Raw genomic sequence first — 26,322 nt, forward strand, 5'->3', positions numbered from 1 at the left:
GCAGTGCTGCAGGTGTCTCTCTGCCTCTCTCCCATCTCCTTCCCTCTTGTTTTCTGGCTGTCTCTATATAATAGAGAGAGAGAGAGAGAGAGAGAGAGAGAGAGAATGAATTCCCCACCCCTGTTATACAAAGGAAAGGTCAGGCAAGCTTTTTTCTATTTCTAGTTATTATGCCCTAGGATAAGTAGGAATTGGCAGCCAAAAGAGCTGAGTCATTTGGTTAGTAGTAATTTCTTATTTGGAGTGAGGAAAGTTGTATTGATATCCTTTTGTTCAGTGTTGACTGGCGTTACTATTTTAATTTAGTGAATATAGTATTTCTTGACTACCACTGGACATGTTCATTATGATTTAAGTTCTGTTCTTGGATTTATAGGTACTAAATTTTTAAAAAATATTTATTTATTTGATAGGACAGAAATTGAGAGAAGAGAGGGAGAGTGAAGAGAGAGAACTAGACTCCTTCGGTGTTGCTTCACCAGTTATGAAGCCTTCACTGGCCCCTGCTGGTAGGGGCTGAGGACTTGAACTTTGGTCCTTGCACATGATAATATGTGCACTCAGCCTAGTGTGCCACTGCCCAGTCCAGCCTCAGATGAGATTGGGTGTGTTCAGGGTGGTATGGCAGTTGACTCAGTCCAGCCTCAGAACTAAACTTTTTAATTTGAGGATTTGGGGTCATTTTATGGCAAATAGGGTTTTCTAACAAATATTATACACTCAAGATTTGTCCATTTTTACAGACTTCTGACTTTTAGCTAGAAAGTTTCTTTGTGCACTCAACCAGTGTGCCACCACCTGGCAGTTTCTTCATAAGGATCCCAGTTCAAGCCCCTTGTTCAAGCCCACCTACAGGAGAGGTCGCTTCACAGGCAGTGAAGCAACACAGTTTTGGGTCTAATATTCAAGTCTTTAACCTAGTTTTTAGATAGCTTTTTAGGAATAGTGTGAAATACAACCTGTGTAGCTTACTCATAAATGGTCCACTAAACTGCCATCATTTAATGTAATTTCTTAATTATTCTTAAGAGCTGGATATTCAGTGAGAACTATATATAAAAAATATTAATTTCTGGGATAAATATAATTACTTAACATTTTAGGAGTAACTGACCAGTCCAGTTTTCCTTATTGAGCAAAATACATTAGAAGAAGGAAGAGTTTTTTAAAAAAATAGTGAATAGTTGTGTCAATAAAAGAAGTCTGTGTTGGCAAAGGAGCTACTGAAGAAATAATGTGAGATTGAAAAAGAAAGTAAACTTGTAGAAGTCTGTTACAGAAATTCAAGAACATAACGCAAACTCCTAATTCATATTTTAAAAAAACAACTTTAAACCAGAAAAAAATAACAGAGAAACTTTCTTTTTTTGTGTGTGTGATTTTTTTTAATTTTTAATTTTTTAAAAATATTTTTATTTATTAATTATTTTCCCTTTTGTTGCAGTTATTATTGATGTCGTCGTTGTTGGATAGGACAGAGAGAAATGGAGAGAGGCGGGGAAGACAGGAGGAGAGAAAGATAGACACCTGCAGACCTGCTTCACCGCCTGTGAAGCGACTCCCCTGCAGGTGGGGAGCCAGGGCGCGAACCAGGATCCTTATGCCGGTCCTTGTGCTTCGCGCCACCTGCGCTTAACCCGCTGTGCTACAGCCCGACTCCCGTGATTTTTTTTTTTTTTAAAGAAACTATTTTTTAATCTTTTTCCCTTTTGTTGCCCTTGTTTATCCATGTTATTGTTGTCATTGTTGTTGGATAGGACAGAGAGAAATGGAGAGAGGAGGCGAAGACAAAGGGAGAGAAAGACACCTGCAGACCTGCTTCACCGCGTGTGAAGCTACTCACCTGCAGGTGGGGAGTCAGGGGCTTGAACTGAGATCCTTCCACCAGTCCTTGCGCTTTGCACTACGTTCACTTAACTCGCTGCACTACTGCCCGGCCCCCCTTAAATTTCTTTGTTTTCATTTCATTTTTTTTTAAATTTCTTTATTGGGGAATTAATGCTTTACATTCAACAGTAAATACAATAGTTTGTACATGCATAACATTTCCCAGTTTTCCATATAACAATACAACCCCCCCCCCCACCCCCAGTCCTCTGTCATCCTTTTTGGACCTGTATTCTCCCCCACCCCACCCCACCCCACCCCCACCAGCCCCAGAGTCTTTTACTTTGGTGCAATACACCAACTCCTGTTCAGGTTCTACTTGTGTTTTCTCTTCTGATCTTGTTTTTCAATTTCTGCCTGAGAGTGAGATCACCCCATATTCATCCTTCTGTTTCTGACTTTATTTCACTTAACATGAATTTTTCAAGCTCCATTCAAGATCAGCTGAAAACGGTGAAGTCATCATTTTTTATAGCTGAGCCAGTATTCTATTGTGTATATAGACCACAACTTGCTCAGCCACTCATCTGTTGTTAGACACCTGGGTTGCTTCCAGGTTTTGGCTATTACAAATTGTGCTGCTGTGAATATATGTGTACACAGATCTTTTTGGATGGGTGTGTTGGGTTCCTTAGGATATATCCCCAGGAGAGGAATTGCAGGATCATAGGGAAGGTCCAATTTTAGTCTTCTGAGAGTTCCCCAGACTGTCCTCCATAGAGGTTGGACCAATTGACATTCCCACCAGCAGTGCAGGAGGGTTCCTTTGACCCCACACCCTCTCCAGCATTTGCTGCTGTTGCCTTTTCTGATGTATGACATTCTCACAGGAGTGAAGTGGTATCTCATTGTCTTTATTTGCATTTCTCTGAGAATCAGACTTGGAGCATTTTTTCATGTGTTTCTCGGCCTTGTGGATCTCTTCTGTGGTGAATATTCAGTCCGTGTCCTCTCTCCATTTTTGGATGGGGTTATTTGTTTTCTTGTTGTTGAGTTTGGCAAGCTCTTTGTATATGTTGGTTCTTAAACTCTTGTCTGATGTATGGCATGTTAAGATCTTCTCCCATTCTGTGAGGGGTCTCTTGGTTTGGGTAATGGTTTCTTTTTCTGTGCAGAAACTTTTTAATTTGATGTAGTCCCATAGGTTTTTGCTTGGCGTAGTCTTCTTTTAACTGGATTTGTTTCATTGAAGATATCTTTAAAATTTATGCGGAAAAGAGTTCTGCCAATATTTTCTTTGTTTTTAATCCAAACCAATTTGTTTTGATGTACTAGAAGCAGTCTTGATTTGACTATGACTTGGAAAAGAGATGGAGAGCCATCTTAAAGTTGTCTGTGGTCTTAGGGTGTCTCAGTAGTTTTTAGGGAGTTGATGGGAGAGTCTCCACCAATTAAAATTCCAGTCCAGGCCTGGAAATTGCTCAGTGAGGTAGGTACATGACTTACCATCTGTGAGGCCTTGGATTCAATTCCGAGCACCTTGTGGGAACACCATGGAGGCAACAAAGCTCCACAGATGGTCAAATTCTGTTTCGGTGTTGCTGCCACTCCTCCTCCTTGCTTCTCAGTACATAGAATAAAAAGTTATGCTGACGAAGCTATTTGCTACCATTCATGTGAAGCCTACCTAGAAGATAAAAGGAGGGCGGGGTAGGTAGCATAATGTTTATGCAAAGAAACTCATGCCTGAATCTCCAAAGACTCAGGTTCAATCCCCCGATCACCGTAAGCCAGAGATGAGTAGTATTCTGGTTAAAAAAAAAAAAAAAAAAGAAACGAAACGATAGTCAGGTCTAGTTGTAATTCCCATACCTCAGGTGCTTTACTTAATTTATCCATTGTTCTCTTTTTGGTGGAGCAGACATTTAAAAATCTGGCAAAATAAAGTGAATAGCAATGATTATACTGAGCAGTGAAAGGCATCAGAGATCAAGTACCAACAATCTGTTCCTCCTGGAGTGTTCTTATTGCACTTTAGTGTTTTGCCTGAGTATCAAGTTTGTTGATCATTTTTTTCACTGAGTTTTAAATTGCTTGGATTTTATTTTTATTTCAAATTTGACGTTTTTCTCTAAGAAAAAGTAAAATGAGTTTATTTGAACCATTAAAATAGTAGAAGAGAAAAACTAATTTTCCTTTTTAATTTCTTGCCTTCTATCCAATCCAGTGCCACCATAATCTGTGTTGTAAGATGAAGATATGTTTTATGCTTTATTTATTTTGGATAGAGACAAATAAATTGAGAGGGAAGGGAGGTAGGGAAAGACACACCTGCCCACAAAGCTTCCCCCCTCCAGGTGTGGACTGGGGTTTCAACCCAGGTCTTTGCACACTGTAATATGTGCATTCTACCAGGCACACCACAACCCAACCCCCTAAAGGTGGAAATATTTTTGGAGGGAGGGCGGGAGGGGGAGAGAGAGAGGGAGAAGAGGATCAGGCAGTTAGCTAAGCAGGGACATAGAGTTCAAAGATGTAGGAGATTGAATAAAACCTAAGGACAGTTTGGAGACAACTGACATAGAGCGAAAAGAGCAGAGAAAGTTCCACAAGCAAAGAGAATCTGAAAGAGATACACAGAATTCCTCCTTCTCCTCTTCCTCTGGAGTCAACAATAAAATTTATGGGAATAATCTTTTAAGTGATCCAGTTACAAAATGCTAATTCCCTTTTATTTGAACAAGCCATTTTTATGTGATTAATAGGGGTTTACAAAAATGTACGATTATAGGATATAGTTCCACACCACAGCCACCGCCAGTGTCTGCACCCACCCTCCCAATGATAGCCACCATAGTTCTCACAAAGTCCTAGGGACAGCTTACTTGGTCCCCCCCCCCCAAAGTTTATATGTTTAAATTCTATATATTCTACATGAGTGCCAAGTGAAACCACCTGTTAGTTGTCTTTCACCTCTTACTTTGCTAAGCAAAATCACCTTCAGTTCAGTCCATTTTGTCCGAAAGGAGACAATGTCGTTTTTCTGATTGCAGTGTAGTTTTCCAAGGAACATATTTTCTATAACTCTTTACCCATTCATCTGTTGCTAGGCAGTTAGACTTCTTTCTCTCTTTGATTATTGGGAATAATGCAGTTGACAGCATAGGTTTTTCATTTCCTTTGGTTACATGTCTTTCAAAGTGGCATTGCTGGATCATAAAGTATTTCCATTTTTACTTGTTAGGTATTCCATATAGTTTTTTTAAAAATATTTATTTATTCCCTATTGTTGTCATTGTTTTATTGTTGTAGTTATTATTGTTGTTGTTGTTGGATAGGACAGAGAGAAATGGAGAAAATGGGAAGACAGGGAGAGAAAGATAGACACCTGCAGACCTGCTTCACCGCTTGTGAAGCGAGTCCCCTGCAGGTGGGGAGCTGGGGGCTGGGACCTGGATCCTTATGCCGGTCTTTGTGCCACCTGCACTTAGCCCTCTGCGCTGCCGCCCGACACCCCTCTCCATGTAGTTTTCCAAAGGACATAGACCAGTTTCCTTCCCACAGTGTGATAGAGTGTGGGATCCTTCCTAAGATTGGATCTCCATCGGTTCATCAGTTGTAGTACTGCTTTTTGTAAAAGTATTACTATATACTTTGTCTTCAGTGTTTAAATAGGAACCAGGAAAAAGAGGTTTTTTTTTCTATATTTTGGCTCTTGTAGTAATGCCTTTCTGGGTTACTTTTAAGTCCCAGGTATAGCACTGTAAACTTGATTTTCTACTATTAAAGGCATAATTGTGGGAATGTAAAAAATTTGGCCTTAAAAATAAGAAAATTTGCAGTTATTATATTTATTTAATAGTCTATTTTACATATACACTAACCTTGTTGCCTCAATTTGTTATTATTATTATTTTCCCCTTTGTTGTCCTTTTTTTTTTTTTTATTGTTGTAGTTATTATTGTTGTTCTATTGATGTCGTCTGTGTTGGATAGAACAGAGAGAAATGGAGAGGTGAAGGGAAGACAGAGAGGAGGGAGAGAAAGATAGATACCTGCAGACCTGCTTCACTGCCTGTGAAGCGACCCCCCCCCCGCAGGTGGGGAGCCAGGGGCTCGAACCGGGATCCTTATGCCAGTCCTTGTGCTTTGTGCGCTTAACCTGCTGTGCCACCACCTGATCCCCACCTCAAATTTTTTTTATATAATTGCTTTGTTTGAATCTAGATGCAAATTAGATCTGTACACTGTATTTCATTATTATCTAAAGTCTTATATTCCATAGTATCTTCTCTTAACTTTAAAAATAGCCAAAATATGGAAGTAACCTAAATGTTGATCAACAGTAACCTAAATGTTGATCAATGTTGACTGAATAAAGAAATTATGGGGCATATACTCAAAGGGGCACTGCTTTGCAGTTAAGTAGATGGTACCGTGTCCTGGTCTTGGATATAACTCACCTGGTAGTATGTGTGCATTGCCATGTGTGAAGCCCAGGCTTCAAGCTCTGGTACCACCTGGGAACACTGTGGATGGCACCAGGACATCTCCATGGTCAGTGGGACAGTGTTTAAACAAACACTCCTTTCCTCTCTAAATAAAAAGAATGAAAAAACTGGGCCCAGAAGGCTCCTCAGTAGTATCATTTATTCTAGAACCAACAGTATGTTAAAAGTTTATTTCAGGGAGTCGGGCGGTAGCGCAGCGGGTTAAGCGCACGTGGCACTAAGCGCAAGTACCGGCATAAGGATCCCGGTTCAAGCCCCCGGCTCCCCACCTGCAGGGGAGTCACTTCACAAGTGGTGAAGCAGGTCTGCAGGTGTCTGTCTTTCTCTCCCCCTCTCTGTCTTCCCTTCCTCTCTCCATTTCTCTCTGTCCTATCCAACAACAACAACATCAATAATAACTACAACAATAAGACAACAAGGGCAACAAAAGGAAATAAAGAAAAAAGAGAAAAAAATCCAAAAAAGTTCTAAAAAAAAGTTTATTTCAGCAACTGGGGAAATAGCTTAGGTTTTGGATGATAGGACTGCAGGCCTGAGGCTTCTGGATCAGGCAACAGCACTGCTTGTATCTCTCTCTCATCTCTATCAGTTCTGCTCATATGAAATAAATAATATAAGCTTTTTTAAGAAAGTATTTCACGGGAGTCAGGCAGTAGAACGGGTTAAGTGCATGTGGCAGAAAGTGTAAGGGCTGGCATAAGGATCCAGGTTCGAGCCCCTGGCTCGCCACCTGCAGGGGAGTTGCTTCATAGGCGGTGAAGCAGGTCTGCAGGTGTCTCTCTTTCTCTTTCTCTTCTCTGTCTTCCCCGCCTCTCTCCATTTCTCTCTGTCCTATCCAACAACAACAATACAACAATAAGGGCAACAAAAGGGAATAGTAATTAAATATTTAAAAAAATAATAATAAATTGCTCTTTTTTAAAAAAAGTCTTTCACTTATGCCTGAGACTCCAAAGTCCCAGTTTCAATCCCCCCCACACTATAAGCCAGTGCTAGTGCTCTGGTAAAAAAAAAAAAAAAAAAAAAAAAAAAAAAAAAACATTTCACTTATTCATCAAAGACTAGGCTACATCTGGCTAAATGCTTCCTTTTGATGTTATTTAGCTTTTTCTGCTGTCACTTACTTTTACTGCAAGTGGTAGTTAGATCTACATGCTTAATCAGATGGAAGTCAGTTCCTTCCTTGATAGTTTGTACTTCAAAGGTGATGTTAAAAGTTACTCTCTCTTACGAGTTTTGTGGATTGCAAGCATACTAACTGAGCAGTTTTGGTTCAGGTTCTTTCATGAGACTTCAGTGATGTATATACAGGACTTGCTTAGGATTGACAGTTCCACTTTTGGTGACTGGTGTCAGTTCTTGTTTAAAGTTATTTCTGGAGTTTCTTTCCACAGTTATTTGACTAACTTTGACCATTTGGTGACTGGTTTCTCCCAGATCAAGTGATCTAGGAAAGTAAGATGGAAGTTGCAATATTTTATGGCCTAGCCTGGGTGATCAGACACAGGATCACATCTGAAGTATCCTGTTGTTTACACAGCCCATCCATAAAAAGAATGAATACTAGTTCATGTGAATCATTAGTGTGGAGGCTATTTTAAAGGCTGGTTACCATAAATGCTTTTCATTTAAAATGTAACATGATTTTTTAATATTATGCTAGCTACTTACAATTTTGTGATGCAAGGGAATGAACTCAGGGCTTTGATACCACTGCTGGGACTCAAACCTAAGTTCTTGTACTTGGCAAGTTAGGCATTCCCTTGGGTGAGCTACTATCTGGCTTCCTTATCTTTTATATTCAGTTTTTTCCCTGAGATATTAACATGTCTTTTTCATATAATATTGTTAGCCTTCAGTAAAAGAACAATAAATTAAGAGGATAAACTTATCTTTTATATTAAAAGATGTTTCCCAGATATTAACATGACTCTTTTTTCATATAATATTGTTAGTCTCCAGTATAAAACAAAGAAAACCCACTAAGTTTAGAGGATAAGCTGCTATTTGGAAATAGCAGATAATTGTGATTCATCTTCGTAGAATTAGAAATTTTAAAACTTATCTAAAGGGAGTATTCAGTTCAGTTCCACGGTTCTTATAGAGGGGGAAAGGCAGATGACAAAGATCATGGAATGAACGAATAGATGAAGTATTGATTATGGGAAAGAAGCACAATGTTGAAATGGTCATATGGTGTCAATGCCCATGTTCAGTGGGGAAGCAATTACAGAAGCCGGACCTTCCACCTTCTGCACCCCACAATGACCCTGGGTCCATACTTCCAGAGGGATAAAGAATAGGAAAGCTATCGGGAGGGGATGGGATAGAGAGTTCTGGTGGTGGGAATTGTGTGGAGTTGTGCCACTCTTATCCTATGGTTTTGTCAGTGTTTCCTTTTTATATAAAAATAAGAATAATAATAAAGAAAGAAATGGTCATATGGAAGGGTTAGAGGTCAGTTGTTAGGTATGGCAGACAACAAAGAAAAAATAAATTAAAAAAATATTTTTTTGTTTGACTCCTTTGAACGTTGGTGGCATGGCCCCAATTCAGAGTTTAGATCCATTTTAAAGTCTTAACAATAAAGGTCCTTGGGAGGTGGCCCTGGGGTTAAATGCATAGTGTACTCTGGTGAGAATCTGGGCTTGAAATCTGGTCACAGGTAGCACCCATGGACAGTAGCCAAAGCTCTCGCGAAGGGTGAAACAGTGCTTGATGTCTTGTTGTAGTTATTATTGTTGTCGTTGTTGGATAGGACAGAGAGAAATGGAGAGAGGAGGGGAAGACAGCAAGGGGTAAAGAAAGATAGACACCTACAGACCTTGTAAAGTGACTCCCCTGCAGGTGGGGAGCCAGGGGCTCGAACCAGGATCCTTACGCCGGTCCTTGCGCTTTGCGCCACCTGCGCTTATCCTGCTGGGTTACTGCCCGACTCCCTCTTGATTTCTTTCTGTCCAACAACAACAGTTGTAACAACAATAATAACCAACAAAAGGGGGAAAAATAGCCTCCAGGAGCACTAGATTCATAGTGCTTACACTGAGCCCCAGAAGTAATTCTGGAGGCAAAAAAACTTTTTTTATTAGAAACAGAGAAATAGAAAAATGTGGGAGAAAGAGTGATACCTGTAGCAATGCTTCACTAATTGTGTGAAGTGGTTTATCCTATGGAGCTTTTTTTTTTTTTCCCCTGCCTAATACACTTTAAAAGTAAATATTAGTGCTCTGGGTGTGGCTGGTTATGTTTCTATATGTATGAAAAAATATTATCTTCATCATCAGTATATTGAACTCACCTTCATCCTTTTTGTTTGTAGAGCCAGGTCCCCATGCTCCTAGTCCTACTTTTTCATACAGACAGAAAGAGAAACACTATAGCCCTCACAGTCGTGGCACTTTTGTATGACAGCCCATTTTATGACTCCAGAGCCTTCACTGGGTAAATGTACCAAGCGTTATTTGATTACTGTCACCCTGGTAGACACTCGCATTGCTTCCAGGCATTTGCTGTTAGAAATTATGCTGCGTCTTACTGCTCTGTGATTGTACCAACCTAACGCTGTTGACTGGCTACGGAAGGGCAAACGCTAGAAGAAGAACCATCTTGTATTATTATAAGCTAGGTATTACTGAAGTCCTAACACATCTCCTCATAGCTTTGCCAAAGAGTTTGTTGCTATATTTTTAGATGATTGGCGGTTTGTTGTTATGGTAAAATGCTAGTTTGAAAAATAAGTTGAGGAACCAGTTGGTGGCACACCTGGTAAAGCACACCGATTCCCATGTGCAAGGAAGTGATTTACACCCCCAGACTATGGGGGTTTCACGAGCAGTGGAGTGGAGCTGCAGGTGTCTTCCCATCTCTGTCTCTCTATCTCCCCCCCCACACACACACTCTCCCTTTGTCTTCCATTCTGTATCCAAAAAAAAAAAAAAGACCAGGAACAACAACAACAACAATAAAAAATAACAAGGGCAACAAAATGGGAAAAAAAATACCAGAACAGTGGAGCAGTGCTGGCTCTGTATACAGCAGTAACCCTTGTGGGAGTGGAGCGGGAGAGAAGAAAATACTGTTGTGAGTGAAAACAAACATCTTTCTTTGAGTATAAGAGCGGTTTGCTCTCTCTTTTCCTCTGTTGCCTATTTCCATAAAGTTACTAATATTTTTTTGTCTTTTCAGTTTAGAGAGACTTTTATACTTTATCTACTCTGTGCCACCACTTGGACTTAGAGACATTTTTGGAAAGGGTTTATGACAGAGACAAAAAGACATAGCATAGCATTTGTCAAATACAGTGCTGGAAATTGGACCTAGGACCTTTTATTTGTAGTTTGTGCTATACTGCAGAGCTACCTCTCCACCGCTAATCTGACATTTCTTAATAACTTTGTGTAATTCTTTTTCTTTCCTTTGTCGCTTCACCACTCTTGGCCATCTTTTTTTCAGATAAACACACACGCACAAACACACAATGTGTGTGGGGGAGAGACCAAACAAACAAACACCTGTAGTGCAATGAGGGCCAGGTTTAAACCTGGGTTCTGTGTATTTCAGAGAGGTATATGATACAGGTGAACTACTTTGCTAGCTATTAGTAATTTTTTTTTTGTTTGCCTCCAGGGTTATCACTGGGGCTTGTTGCCTGCACTACAAATCCACTGCTCCTGGAGACCTTTTTCTTCTTTTTTTTTTTCCCCCATTTTGTTGTTGGTAGGACAGAGGGGGAGGGACAGATAGACACCTGCAGACCTGCTTCACCATTTGTGAAGTGAACCTCCTGTAGGTGGGGAGCTGGGGGCTCGAACCAGGATCCTTATGTTGGTCCTTGGACTTCGCACCCTGTGCACTTAACCAAGTGCACCACTGCCTGGCCCCTGCTGTTACTAAATTTTAGTCAGTCTCATTTATAGCATATATCTCTTCTTTTCATTTATGGAGGGATTAGTTTTATTTTCTAAAAAGTTTTTGTTGGCATATGTGACACCTCTTCCTTTTTCTATATAACCCAGCTACCCTATTTTTTGTCCTGTTGTGCTTTCCAGGATAGTTAGCCAATATTGTATTTTCATCTCTTTCAGCGTTCATATTTTGTCTTTAATTCTGTTAGCTAAGTAACTTCTAGAGCTGTGTGTGTGTGTGTGTGTGTGTGTGTGTGTGTGTCTTATAGTCTTGTACACAACACATGGCATTTTTCTATTAGACATGTCACTATGGGTCATTCAGTGCACCCAGTAGAGCTCACTCAGTACCAGGATTTCAAGGCCTTGGTTCAAACGTGTAAGGGTTAAGCTTCCCAAGTGGTAGAGGAATGTTTATAGGCATTTCTTTCTCTCAGTTTCTCCCCTTTGTTTATCTCTACATATTTATATCAGACTAAGAAAGAAAAGATAAATGTTTATCAGCAATGGTGGAGTTATCCTATAGGCCTAGCCCTAGTAATTAAAAACTCTGGTGACAAACAGGACAAAACCTGACACTCACTATTGCTTTTAGAAAGTTACCACTAAAAACATTAAGAAAAGATTCTTATATCACGAATGTACTGTAAGATCTCTGCTCTATTTTTTAATTTAGGAATTGGTTGTGAACAATTTTAGGAGGGTATCAGTAGTTTTTCTTTTGATAGCTAGATGTTGAATTTTATCAAGCTTTTCCATCTCTGTGTGTGTGTGAGAGAGAGAGAGAGAGAGAGGGAGAGAAAGAGATTGAGAGAGATGGGGCGTCATGAAAGTCAAGAGTAACACTGAGATCTGATAGATAACAAATTTGAGCAGTAGGCTTGCAAAGTCAAGTGCACTACTTACTGATCCACCTTTCTGGCCAAAGTATTTCTTGATTCTCTAATCAAACCACTTATTGGGATATTTCTTGGTAATTGTTGGGGTTTGGTTTGAATGAATTTCATTTAGGATTTTTAAAATCTCATTACTATATTTATATATGTGCTATATATTATTTTAGGTTTTAATAGCAGGCTGATTTTGTAAAATAAGATCATAATGTGTGTGTATGTTTTCAAATACTCTGGAGCTGTGTGATCAGAGCTATGTTTATTGAAGACTTAATTGAAGTTCAGTCAAACTCAGACTAAGATTTTAGTAAATATTTTTTAGGAGTGAGTGAGAGACCCCAGAGAATTGCTCAGCTTTGTGACATATGGCAGTGCCAGGAATTGTACTAGGAACTTGTGGGGCCTCAGGCATGCAAGTTCTCTACTCTTTTTCTGAGTAATACCCCTGGTGTGCTCCAGATTAACTTTTAAGTATACACAGTTCTCTTAAGATTTTAAAAAGTTCTTTACTGGAGAGTCGGGCAGTAGCACGGCGGGTTAAGCACACATGGTGCAAAGCACAAGGACTGGCATAAGGATTCCGGTTTGAGCCCCCGGCTCCCCACCTGTAAGGGAGTCGCTTCATAAGCGGTGAAGCAGGTCTGCAGGTGTCTACCTTTCTCTCCCGCTCTCTGTCTTCCCCTCCTCTCTCCATTTCTCTCTGTCCTATCCAACAGCAATGACATCAACAACAATAATAACTATAACAGTAAAACAAGGGCAACAAAAGGTAATAAATATTTTAAAATATATATTAAAATTTCTTTATTTACTGAACAATACTAATTTTGGTCAGCCTTTGCTGAGAGACAGTTTACTCACTAGGTAAAACAACTTAATCATACTCAGAAACTATGCAACGGGAATATTTACCAGAAGTGTTTGTTTTATGTCATAAGTTTTTTACATTTGAGATCACTTTATTATGGGGAATAATGATTTGCAACATAATTTATAGCAACTATCTTTAGGAAAAAGAAGGGTAGCCAGGGAGATGGCTCAGTGGGAGAACTCAGGATTAGCATGTGGGAGACCCTGGGTTTAATACGTGGCACCACATTTACCAAAGATGTTCTGGTTTTCTCTCCCTCCCCCTCCCCTGCCCCTCCCCCTCCCCTCCCCCTCCCCCTCTCCCTCTCCCTCTCTCTCTCTGACTATATATATCTTTTTCAGAACAAACAAGTGCAGGGAGATAGCATAGTGCTTATGTAAAGAGACTCATGCCTGAGTGTCCAAAGTCATAGAATGAGCAGTGCAGTGGTGGAGGTAATAATAATAATAATAATAATAATAATAAAAAATATTGACAAAAACAAGAGTTGGGAAATGAATTAGATGTATTTTTGTGATGGTACTGATACTAAATTTGGAGACAGATAAATGCTATAAAAGTGACAGTAGCACGCCTCTTAAGGATAAATTTTTTCTCTCAGCATTTTATTTTAAAAAATTTTTAATTTATAGAAAATCTGTAAAACTGAATACCATTTTTGTTTTTAGGTGCATTTTATCTGGTGTTTGAATATATGGACCATGATCTAATGGGACTACTAGAATCTGGTTTGGTTCATTTTAATGAAAATCACATAAAATCCTTTATGAGACAACTCATGGAAGGTCTGGATTATTGCCATAAGAAGAATTTTCTACATAGAGATATTAAATGTTCAAATATTCTTCTAAATAACAGGTACGTATGAATTTGATGCATATGTTTAAAATGAGTGTTATATGATACATACAGTGATTCTGTTCATAGGATGTTTCAGTTCATTATTCCAACTTTTTTTTGGTCAGCATTGTCACTGGGTCTTCACTCCAGGCTGACTCTTTTCAGAGAGAGAAACACACACACACACACACACACACACACACACGACAGTAGGTGTAATGAGGCTGGCTGCGGTAGGGGTCCTGTGACACCACAGCACTGAAGCGTCCCTCTGTGTAGTGAGTCCAGACTCAAACCTGTTCATTTACATAGTAGACCAGGCACCATCCCAGGTGAGCTAGCTACCTTGCCATCCCCATCCTCTCTCTATTTTTTCCCCCTTGTGTTACTAGAGAATGAACTGGGGTCCTTGCACATATTTAATACCAAGTGGCCTCTCTGACTCATTTTTTAAAATCTGGCTACTTAGACACAAGAAGTTAAGAGAGGAGAGTAGTCCAGGAGATGGCTCAGTGGATAAAGCATTGGATTCTCAAGTGTGAGGTCCCAAGTTCAATCCCCGGCAGTACTTGTTACCACAGTGATATCTGGTTCTTTCTGTCCTCCCATCTTTCTCATTAATAAATAAATAAGATCTTTAAAAAAAAGAATAGAGGAGAGAAACATACATGAGGAGAGAAAAACACATAGAGGAGAGAAACACACACACACACATGAAGAGAGAAAACACACACATACACCCACACACATGGTTGTCTCCTTCGATATTGCTAGGTAAGGTGTACAATATTACAGCTCAAACTACAATGTTGTTTCCCATGTATTTTTTTTTTTATATTTATTTATTTTCCCTTTTGTTGCCTTTGTTATTGTTGTCATTGTTGTTGGATAGGGCAGAGAGGACTAGAGAGGGTAAGACAGAGAGGGGGAGAGAGAAAGGAAGACACCTGCAGACCTGCTTCACCGCCTGTGAAGCGACTTCCCTGCAGGTGGGGAGCCGGGGGCTTTAACTGGGATCATTACGCCGGTCCTTGTGTTTTGTGCCACGTGCGCTTAATCCCCTGCGCTATGCCCGACTCCCTCTCATGTATTTTATTTAATTTTGTCATCACCTGGGCTTCACCAGTGCCAGTGGACTTTTTCAGCTAGAAGAACAGAGGGGAAGAAGCAAAACTGAAAACGTTCTCCAGTACACTGAGGCTAGGGCTTGAACCTGGCTCTTGTAAATGACAAAATAGGCACACTATCAAGGAGAGCTGTCTTGATGGCCCTAATGTACTTTTAATTACTAAAGTAGCAGTTTATAAATGCATAAAGTAACAGTTGGTTTTCTTGCTAATTATTCTTCCAAATAATGTAATAAACTTTGAAATAATAATGGAATTTTAGGTTAATGTTTCAGATTTTTTAAGTTAGAATATTTGATTAATTCTTTTTTTAATATTTTATTTATTCCCTTTTGTTGCCCTTGTTGTTTTATTGTTGTAGTTATTATTGTTGTTGTTGTTGTTGTTGTTGTTGGATAGGACAGAGAGAAATGGAGAGAGGAGGGGAAGACAGAGAGGAGGAGAGAAAGATAGACACCTGCAGACCTGCTTCACCGCCTGTGAAGCGACTCCCCTGCAGGTGGGGAGCCGGGGTTCGAACCGGGATCCTTATGCCGGTCCTTATGCTTTGCGCCACCTGCGCTTAACCCTCTGCGCTACAGTCCGACTCCCTATTTGATGAATTCTTAAAGTTTTTAAAACTTTGGATGCATGTGTATATGCACATACTAAATACGCGTGCAACAAGGGTGGGTAGATAGCATAATGCTTATGCAAAAGACTTTAATGCCTGGGACGACAAAGTTCTCAGGTTCACATTCTCTGCACCACCATAATCCAGAGTTGAGTAGTCCTCTGGGAGGGTGAGGGGTGCCAGACCAAATGTGCACTTGCAGGTACACACACAGATACATACATATTTCGTTTAATTTTAAATATTTTCCCAACAGCATACTCTTTAAACTGCTATGATTATGTTGTAATTGACACTACATGCTAGTTTAATGAGGCATGGTATTACTGGTTTTAGTTAGTATTCTGTGGTCCTAGTCCATTCTAAGAAATGGAATATCAAATGTAAATTTTAAATGATGAGATTTAGTTCTTGAGCATTATTTACTTGAACAAGTAAATTGTCTCATTATTAAGTGGTAAGATTTTTTCATTTTCATTGATAAGTACTTTTGTTTTTATTTTGGATAGTGACAGAAATTGAGGGGAAAGGGAGAGAGGGAGAGGAGAGGAGAGAGAAGAGAGGAGAGGAGGAGAGAGGAGAGGGAAAACGAGCTATAGCACTATTCCACTGCTCATGAAATTTCCCCCTGCAAATGGGGACCAGAGGCTTGAACCCAGGTCCTTGCACATGGTAATGCATACACTGAACCAGGTACACCACTGCCTGGCCCAGTATGTACTTTTCTAAATAGCATCTGAAATACTTTGTGCTAGAATAATAGAGGGGAGTGAGTGGTAGCCCAACTGGTTAAGCACATATATCATCATGCAGAAGGACCTGGGTTTGAGCCCTTGCTTCCCACATGAAGAGGGTATGCTTCAAGAGTAGTGAAGTAAGTACTCCAGCTATCTCTCTGTCTCTCCCTTTTTTCTCTTCCTCTTCTCTCAATTTCTGTCTGTACTATCAAATAAAAGGAGGGGGCAAAAAAAAAGAAGGGAAAAATGTCCACTAAGATGGGTGGTTTCATTGTGCAGAAGCTCCAGTGATGACCCTGGTGGTAGTGAAAAAGATAAATAAAAAGAATAATCAATATAATATTACTAGAACTACAGTAGCTAATTATCTAAAGAATAATAGTAATTTACCCTGCTTGTGAGTTTGTCTAACTTGTACATTGTATTATGATCAGTTTTAAAAAATTACATAAATGCATTTGATTTATTCTGAGAATGGAATAATAATGTGTATCATCAAAATAGTCTAATACTTTATGTTCATTTTTGTTTTTACTTCTACCAGAGGACAAATAAAACTAGCAGATTTTGGACTTGCTCGACTGTATAGTTCGGAAGAAAGGTGAGAATACTTTAAAATGAATATTGTAAACATTAGAGTCCAGTTTTAGAAGCATAAATAGTGAAAATTTATACCCTATTGGCTTGACTTGACAAAATTTTATAAATTTATCTCCATTTAAAAATAATTGAGGGAGTCGGGCGGTAGCACAGCGGTTAAGTGCAGGTGGCGCAAAGCACAATGACCGGCTAGAGGATCCTGGTTCAAGCCCCCGGCTCCCCACCTGCAGGGGAGTCGTTTCACAAGCGGTGAAGCAGGTCTGCAGGTGTCTATCTTTCTCTCCCCTCTCTATCTCCCCCTCCTCTCTCCATTTCTCTCTGTGCTATCCTACAACGAAGACATCAATAACAACAACAACAATAACTACAACAATAAAAAAAAAAAGGGCAAAAACAAAGGGAAAATGAATGAATAAATATAAAAAAAATAATTGATCTTTAAGGGGTGAATGTAATTTCTTTTAAATTATGCCATTTTAACAAATAGTCTTAAAATTTTTCAGATTTATACTTAAATTTCTAATGTGGATCCAGAAATTAGGATTTAAAAATTTTGGTTTCATGAACAAATCTAGTACATACTTTATATGGCATATTTAAACTTGTAAACGTTGTTTCATTATGTTGGGTTCTTTAGGTTTTTATTTATAGCTATTTCTGTAGTTGTTTTGTTTTGAACTCCCTAGAATATGTATTTAAACAAACTATTGTGAGGAAGTTTAGTGTATAGCTTCTCTGAATACAGAAACTTCATACAGAGTTTTGACTTGACTTCTATTATATCTAGTGATAGTGAAATATAGCTTGTTTTATTAGAGCTAATGGAATTTTAAAATATTTGTGGACTGATAGATTTTATGTAAATAAACTATAGAGTTAATTGGAATCTCTAGCTCTCAACTTTCCGTCAAATAATATTGAGTCATATATCCATATATAAATATTATATGAAATTCTGAAGTGTAAAGTTTATGGCAACTCTGTACTTCCTTTAGTATAACTAACTTAACATGATAAAATACCACTTACTTGAATTTATAAAGTTTTGTTTTAGAAATGGGTGTTTATTTTAGAAGAAAATACTATTTTCACTGAATCATTCGGCACACTTTTGGTTTAAGAAAATACTCATTTGAATTTTACAGGTTGACAAATCTGTTTTAAACATTGGAGTAACTGACTTTTTTTTGGAAATAATTATCACTTTTGAGAAGTGTTTTTAATGATGTGGATTGGATCATGGGAATTTATGAAACAAGCAGTGGAACCAGTTGAGATTGTTATAACAGGGCTGTGCTCCGCTGTACCTACTTTAGTCAGCAATGCTGCTGTCATTTATTTATTTTATCTGCTGCACATAGAGTTAATGCTTTAAGAAAGTGTTATATGGTTTGGCCATTTATTTTTAAATTTAACCTTATAAAGTTTTTCTAGAAATGAATAACTACAGCTTAAATGCTTTATCTGAAGAAATGGAGACCCAGAAAAAGACGAGAAGCCTTAAAGATAAAAAGTATTTATTTGTTGGCAGAGTTAAGAAAATATAGTTTTTTTGTTTCTAGCTCATAGTTTATTTTTTCCATCACACACAATTGTGCCTCTTGCTAGAAACTAAAAGAAAAATAAATTGATCCACTGTGTACTTAATCTGAAATTTTATTCAGCATGTGTGTGTGTTTTATTTCCTTTTATGTGGCATTAGAGTTGAACTGAATGCCTCACAAATACACGATAAGCTTGTGTGACCTGCTGGACCTAACTTTTCATTCATATCTTTTAGACACACAGAGAAAGGAGACAGGTAGAGAGAAGAGAGATACTACAGCAGTGCTCCATTATTCGTGGAGTTTCCCCTGGAGTAGTCTGTGGTTGCAGTGCCTGTCCTCAAACCCAATGCATAAGACAGCATGGCAGGTATTTTATCAGTAAAGTATGTCCCAGCTCCTCAATTACAATTTTCCTTTAATGACTAAATTCCAGTGACCAATGTTTAGAGGGGAATTTTGCTTAATTAACTATTCTTAATTGAAATAGCACAGTAGTGGGCCAGTGTAATAATTCCTGGATTGTGTGCTGCTTTTTAATCTGTTGCCAGAGAATGAACCCAGGACCTTGTGCATGCACATACCACATTTTAAAATTAAGATTTATTTTTATAACAGAGGGTCCTGGGGGGGGGGGTAGGGCATCAGCTTGGCTGGGGATTAAACTCAGGACCTCATGCTTGAACACCCAGTACGTTTATCTGCTGCATCTCCTTCCAGTTTTCGTAAATACCACTTTTTAAGTAGAATATTGTGAGTGAGTCAGGGAGGGTTCATTTGGCGAGGCACATGCATGGCCTGGACCCAAGTCTTAGCACCACATGGGAGGTGCTGTCACCAGATCTGGTGATATGATGTCTCTCTTTCCACCCCCACCCATTTGAATGAGAACGCGACCTGTGTGTGGTGAGATCGTGCGTGTGTGAGGTCCTGACTCCATGAGCAATTAAAATTATATGAACAGTAAAGTAGTGGAGTGCTAGCATGGTTGCAAGAACACTGGATCTTAATTCCCATTATGATGCTGAATTGATAGAGTGATTTTGAGATTAGTGGAGTAGGAAATTGAAAATCTCATGGCTTTGCATCTTTATTGGTTTTTTTTATTTTGCCCACAGTCAAAACTTTATTGAAAAACTGACATCAAAATAGGAGATTATTATTGTATACCTTACAAAATTAAACATAATTACATTATCCTGATAGACAGAATTACTGAGCTGATAAGGCTTTCTGCGGTGTAACACAAATTCTGGGAGTTGCGTGGTCAGTAGTGCTGCTTTCTTCTAAACGAGCACCCTTCTGTGAGTCTGGCCTTGCCTCCCGTCGGCTGGCACAGCACTGTGGAGCAGCCCACACAGAGAACCACCGTCTGCTCATGGCTGAAAACCGTGGTGATCTTGTAGCAACCTGGACATTTCACATCCATAAAGTAAGAATTTGGGCTTTGAACCAGTCATTTCTTTTTATGCTTTTTCTTTTCCTCGTCCAAGGACGGATACAGCAAATCTCGAGCCAAAGGCATGTTGATCCTCTCCGGAGAGCAGCGTGATCTGATGTGCCTGCATCTTTATTTTTTAATTATTTATTTCTATTTTACTGGATAGGACAGAGAGAAATTGAGAGGGAAAGGGGAGACAGAAAGACAACTGCAGACCTGCTTCACCATTTGTGAAGTGTCACTCCTTCAGGTGGGGAGTGGGGGGTCCGACCCAGGTCCTTGTCCACACTAACATGTTGAGCTCAACTGGCTGATTTGGATAAAATATGTGGAATTTTTATGGCAAATCAAATTTCTAAGATAACAGTTTGCTGTGTCATTTGTTTCATAAGCTAACATACTATCCCTCAGGGGATTATGTACTCCTTTAAAGGTCCTTTTTTACAGATTCAGGTAATTATGATTTCTTTAAAATAAGTGAAGTGACCTTAACTTAATGGAATAGTGTCCCAGACGTGGCACAGTGATAGAGCTTTAAACTTGCAAGAATGATATCCAGAGTTCATTCCTTAACACCACATTTGCCAGACTGCTGCTGTGGTCTTTCTGTCTTATGAAATAAAGTACTTTTAATTTTTTCCATGGAATGGCTTAACTATATGTACTATTTCAGTAAATTTTAATGACAAGGCAATTTCTAACATTGATTTCTACCCATAGCAGATGACTTAGCTTGTCTAGTGAGAGGAGTATCAAACCAAGAGATGTGAAGTCACGCAGCTTTGGCTTTTGCCTTAACATTACTAGTTAACCAGTTGTGGAATTTTGAGCAAGTCATTTAGTTCTCATGTAGATTACTATTCTCAACACAGGATGAAATATTTAGAAAGTTCCCAAAATCCTTACTTACAGGTTATTGAAAAACATTTTTAAGGTTCTAAAAATTACTGTGATCAAAAGAAACATCTTATTAAAGGCAATATCGCCATCTAGTGGCTGACCATAAAATTGCCATTGAGAGCAAAGGTTTATTTCCTATGCTAAATACATAGATTTAATAGGAGAAGGGAGACTTCCCTCTTGATAATCTGAGGATTTGATGAGATGATATCCAGGATGAAAATTCTCTTTTTAATGCTGTCTCATTACCAGTACTTCTATCTTTTTAATGAAGATAGAGTTACGGTCATTATATTAGATTTTTGTTTTCATTTAACATTGTGACATTTTTCTCTTCTTTGAATTAAGCCACTTTAAAGATAGATCAGAGTTTAAACTTGATTATTTTATTACCTAAGACACAAAATACATTAACAATCAGTAACAGCGTGGCTTATTCTTTTTTATTTTTTTATATTTTTTATTTACTTATTCCCTTTTGTTGCCTTTGTTGTTTTATTGTTGTTATTGATGCCGTTGTTGTTGGATAGGACAGAGAGAAATGGAGAGGAGGGGAAGACAGAGAGGGGGAGAGAAAGACACCTGCAGACCTGCTTCACCTGTACAGTGACTCCTCTGCAGGTGGGGAGCCAGGGGCTCAAACCTGGATCCTTCCGCTGGTCCTTGTGTTTTGTACCACGTGTGCGTGTGCTTAACCCGCTGCGCTATCGCCCGATTCCCAGCATGGTTTATTCTAATTCAAGGAAAGGTTATCATGATCTGAATATCTTCCTGATCCAGGTTAGTGCAGGGACGGTCTTTTTTTTTTTTTTTTTTTTTTTAAACATTTGGGGATTCTAAGTAATAAACAACATTTTCTGATAGCCTCTGGATAATAGGGTTGTGGTAATAAAAAGATTACTGATAACATGAAAACAATAATAATGTGAGTAATTAAGCTTCAGGAATAGAGCCCTAATATAAAATTTTCCAACTTAACTGTAAATTTAAGATTAGATTATACTTCCTTAGACGCTTAGAGTAGTTTGAGTTGTTCAGCATTCAAAATGGGAAAGACAGTTCAGTATTTCCAGTACAATGTTTCCCCCCCTCGTGGGACTTTTATTCATTCTCTTAGTTCTGAAGACTTAGAAATCTGAATTTAAAGTTTTGTCTAAGCTTGTGTGTTTACTGAGTACATTTTCTAGGTGATTTCAGTACCTTAAATTAAACATGTTGTTAAGAATGAGTATTTATCCCTTACCAAATTGCTTAGTTTCTTTTATTCTCTGTTTAGTTAAAAGTCTTGTCACTCTTACATGTAGACCATTATAAATATAATTTTAGTGATTTTCCTGCTTCTAGTCTTTCTGCCCCAACAATTTTTTCATCCTCTCTTATCATTTGTCAGACCTGTTGCCTGTATAATAACAGTGTTGAACTATGTGTAGTCCACTAAACAAACTGAGCTCTTTAATACTTTCATGAATTTGTAAGTTTATACTAATTGTTTCCTTTTGTATAGAATTATATCATATTACCTTGGTCTGACAGGTCTTTTTGTTCTACATGTTATTCGGGCATTGTCTGCATTCTCCATACATCCTTAGACACATCTTCCTTTATGTGTACAGAGCTCAATTCTCATTATTATTTTTTTATTTTTATTTATTTTCCCTTTTGCTGCCCTTGTTTATCGTTGTTGTTGTTATTGCTGACATTGTTGTTGGATAGGACAGAGAGAAATGGAGAGAGATGGGGAAGACAGAGAGGGGAGAGAAAGACACCTGCAGACCTGCTTCACCACCTGTGAAGCGACTCCCCTGCAGGTGGGGAGCTGGGGCCTCAAATCGGGATCCTTACACCGGTCCTTGCGCTTTGCACCACCTGCGCTTAACCCGCTGCACTACACCCGACTCTCCAATTCTCATTATTTTAATTGGCACTTAGAGTATATTACTACAAATTTCTATCTGTATTACCAACTAGACTTTTAAGACTGTGAACAGCTCCAACCAACTGTACTTGGTTGGTTGTTCAAATAATCTGTTGTTCATACCATTAGTACAAAGCTTAGCTTATAGTTTCAGTACACATTTGCTATTTATTAAAAAAGGATCTGGGTAGCCAGGCAGTGGTGCACCTGGTTACACATATTACCAAGTATAAGGATCAGGGTTCAAGCCCTCCTCTCCCCACCTGCAGGGGGGAGTGCTTCATGAGTGGTGAAGCATGTCTGTAGGTATCTCTTTCTGTTTCCCTCTATATCTCCCCCTCCTCTTTCAATTTCTCTCTGTCCTAATTAAAAAGAGGGGGAGAGAAAGTGGGGGAATTTGTAGTGCCAGCACCAAGCCCCAGTGATAACTCTGGTGGGGGTGGAAATAGACTTAACTCTCATTTGTACTGGGTATATTATATATATTATATATATATGTAGTCCCTTTTCACAAGAATTATTTTAAGGAGAAGCAGTCCTGAGGTAGATATCATAGATACTATCAATGGGAAAGAAACTAAAGTTGAACATTGTTAATATATTTCAAATAGTATACAGTTGAGTAGTGCAGCTAAGATTTAAGTTTCACCCTTTGGACAGAGAAGGAGAGGGAGACAGAGACAGAGAGAGTAATTATGCTGCATTGGTTTCCTGGTACGACTCTTGATCCAACCTGGATTACCTACCTTTAAAACGTGTTTTGGTGACAGATACCATCACACTGACAACTTGTTTAGAGTTCTGTGGCAGCAAGAAATTTGCTTAACTTTACTATCTGTTCCTTTTGCCTTCAGATATCATAGTTTATTTTTTCCAAATTATGTATGCTGATTTAGTCTTCTAGCAGTTTAGCAAAGTAATAGTTTCAATTCTGAATTGTCCTTAAAGCTTCTTAAACATCTAATGAAAAGTTATTATGATGTTAAATATTTTAAATGAGCTGTGATTCCACATAAAAGTTTCATTATAAATTTTGTGACTTTGCTTTTTAATATCTTGTTAGCTGCATTAAGGTAGAAAATTTTTAGAAAATCTGAAGAAAGTGATTTTTATGTTGTGGTACTGGATTTAAAGAGTAGCCTTCACTTTCTTTTTAAAAATTGTTAGAGGGTCCAGGTGGCCAGCATCTGAAATGCATGTGTGACAAGGTGCAAGGATTCAGGTTCAGCCCCATCTGGGGAAGGAAACTTCATGAGCGATGAAGCAGGTCTGTAGGTGTCTCTCTCTCCTCCCCCTTTTCCTCTTGATGTATCTCTGTTCCTATCTAATAAAATAATAAGCAAGATTTCTAGAAATCTTTTTTTAAAGATTTTCTTTCTTTATGAGAAAGATAGGAGGAGAGAGAAAGAACCAGACATCACTCTGTCATATGTGCTACCAGGGATCAAACTCGGGACCTCGTGCTTGAGAGTCCAAAGCTTTACCACTGCACCACCTCCCGGACCACGATTTCTAGAAATTTTAATGGGATTTACAGATAGTACAATGTTGACAAGAGAAGTTGACATCGAAACTATTATTTCTGAATCTTCACTAAGTTTAGTTTCTAGCTAGCCATGAGTAGCAGCTTTAATTAGAGTTCCTGTTTTGTTTCTGTCAGAGATGAGAGATTGTGTGCATTTTGCTAGGTCATGTTGCCAAAAGCGGCCCCTGGTGGTCCTGGGGTAGCTCAGCGTGCCGAGGGCAAAAATGCAAAGAAAGACAAGCAGTCAGCCCTGGGAAAGCCTCAGTGGGACAGTTCATTTATTGAAAGAAAAAGTAGGTAGATATAGGCCATAACTCGGGGGTAAGGTAAGTTAACACAGTAATCCATGGCATTTAATTAAAGAAGGAAAGGGGGGGCATGTATAGAAAGCCACCCATGTCCGGAGATCCAGCTGTCAGAGACCGGAGGAACCAGCCCTTGTCTCCACCTGAAGGTAGAGTTGGGGGTCAACTCGCTCAGACCTCATGGAAGCAATGGCCTAAACTTTCTGGGACAGTGGGCCCACTCTCCCAACAGTCGTGTTGTTTGAATTTTAACTTTAATTATAAAAATAAAGTGGGTTGCTCATATTTTTGTTTTTAGATCTGTGAAAGAAAATAAAGCATTTTTTTTTTATCATATCAACTTGCTATTTATTACTTTAACCTTGTTTTGTAATATTATAAGATTTTGTTTTTTTCCTGTTATCTTTAGGATGTTGACAATAGGTGATACAATTTCAGTGCTTTTTACTTTGCTCTTGACATTTCTATATGTCACATCTTTTTTTTTTTTTTTTTTCTCTCTTTCTGTTTTTAGTTTTCAATGTTTAGTTATTACTGAAAGAAAGGCAGAGAGAGGGGGTCGGGCGGTGGCGCAGTGGGTTAAGCGCATGTGGCTCAAAGCGCAGGGACCGGCGTAAGGATCCCGGTTCGAGCCCCTGGCTCCCCACCTGTAGGGGAGTCGCTTCACAGGCGGTGAAGCAGGTCTGCAGGTGTCTATCTTTCTCTCCCCTTCTCTGTCTTCCCCTCCTCTCTCCATTTCTCTCTGTCCTATCCAACAACGAATTGTGTCAACAAGGGCAATAACAACCACAACGAAGCTACAACAAGGGCAACAAAAGGGGGAAAAAATGGCCTCCAGGAGCGGTGGATTCATGGTGCAGGCACCGAGCCCAGCAATAACCCTGGAGGAGGAAAAAAAAAAAAAAAAAAAACGGCAGAGAGAGCCAGAGCATCACTGTGGCACATGCTGTGCAGAAATTGAACTTAGGACCTCATCCTGGAGAGTCCAAGGATTTATCCACTATGCCGCCTCTTGGGCTACTGAACATAACATCTTAAACATATCATGGAATGTGTTTTAGATAGTACTATTAGTAATGATTGAATTGTATGATTCAATTTGGTCTTACTATTTGCTAGTTGTTCCTGCCTTGGGATTGCTTTTAGGGCTAATGTTCATCAGGATATTCTCAGTGTTTTCTTCTTTTAAGTTATACCTTAAGTAAAAGTGTAAAGAGTAGGCATGGTGCCTCCTTTGCACAGTTTTTATATAAATAATCATAACTGTTTTCTGGACTTTAATAAAATTATTTTTCTAGCACTTTAATAAAGCAATACTTCTCATAGGTTGCCACTGTTAACTTTTAAAGGTTAAATACATATTTGATATGTTTATTTAAAGCATGATTACAGCTCCACTATCTTTTCAAAAGCTTTTTAAAAATTTCTTAATTATCTTTATTTATTTATTTATTGGATAGAGACAGCCAGAAATTGAGAGGGAAGGAAGAGGGTGATAGAGAGGGAGATAGAGTGACACCTGCAGCACTGCTTCACCACTCGTGAAGCTACACCCCTGCAGGTGGGGACTAGGGGCTTGAACCTTGGTCCTTGTGCACTATAACACGTGCGCTTAACCAGGTGCGTCACCACCCGGCTCCCTATATATATATTGCTTTTCTTTTTAATATTTTATTTATTTTATTTTTAGAGAGATGAAGAGAGAGAGAAACACAGAGAAACACCAAAGCACTGCTCAGCTCTGGCTTATGGTGGTGTAGGGAATTAAAC

The 26,322-nt window shown here is 38.9% G+C and overlaps 2 protein-coding genes across 5 annotated transcripts in view; one reads left to right on the top strand and one right to left on the bottom strand.

Annotated features, from left to right (window-relative positions):
- CDK13 (cyclin dependent kinase 13) overlaps positions 1-26,322 on the top strand; it is a 117,705-nt gene that overhangs the window by 56,681 nt on the left and 34,702 nt on the right. For all 4 annotated transcript variants that reach the window (XM_060195870.1, XM_060195871.1, XM_007535477.3 and 1 more), the window contains 2 exons: positions 13,674-13,863; positions 16,867-16,923. In XM_060195870.1, the coding sequence (XP_060051853.1) occupies positions 13,674-13,863; positions 16,867-16,923 (247 nt within the window). The remainder of the gene's footprint in view (positions 1-13,673; positions 13,864-16,866; positions 16,924-26,322) is intronic.
- On the bottom strand, positions 19,700-20,014 carry LOC103124550 (small ribosomal subunit protein eS27-like). The gene has a single exon (XM_060195875.1). It carries the CDS (start codon positions 19,893-19,895, stop codon positions 19,734-19,736), a length of 162 nt encoding a protein of 53 aa, XP_060051858.1. The 5' UTR covers positions 19,896-20,014; the 3' UTR covers positions 19,700-19,733.

Source organism: Erinaceus europaeus, chromosome 8 (assembly GCF_950295315.1).
Source record: "Erinaceus europaeus chromosome 8, mEriEur2.1, whole genome shotgun sequence".
Lineage (NCBI taxonomy): Eukaryota > Metazoa > Chordata > Mammalia > Eulipotyphla > Erinaceidae > Erinaceus > Erinaceus europaeus.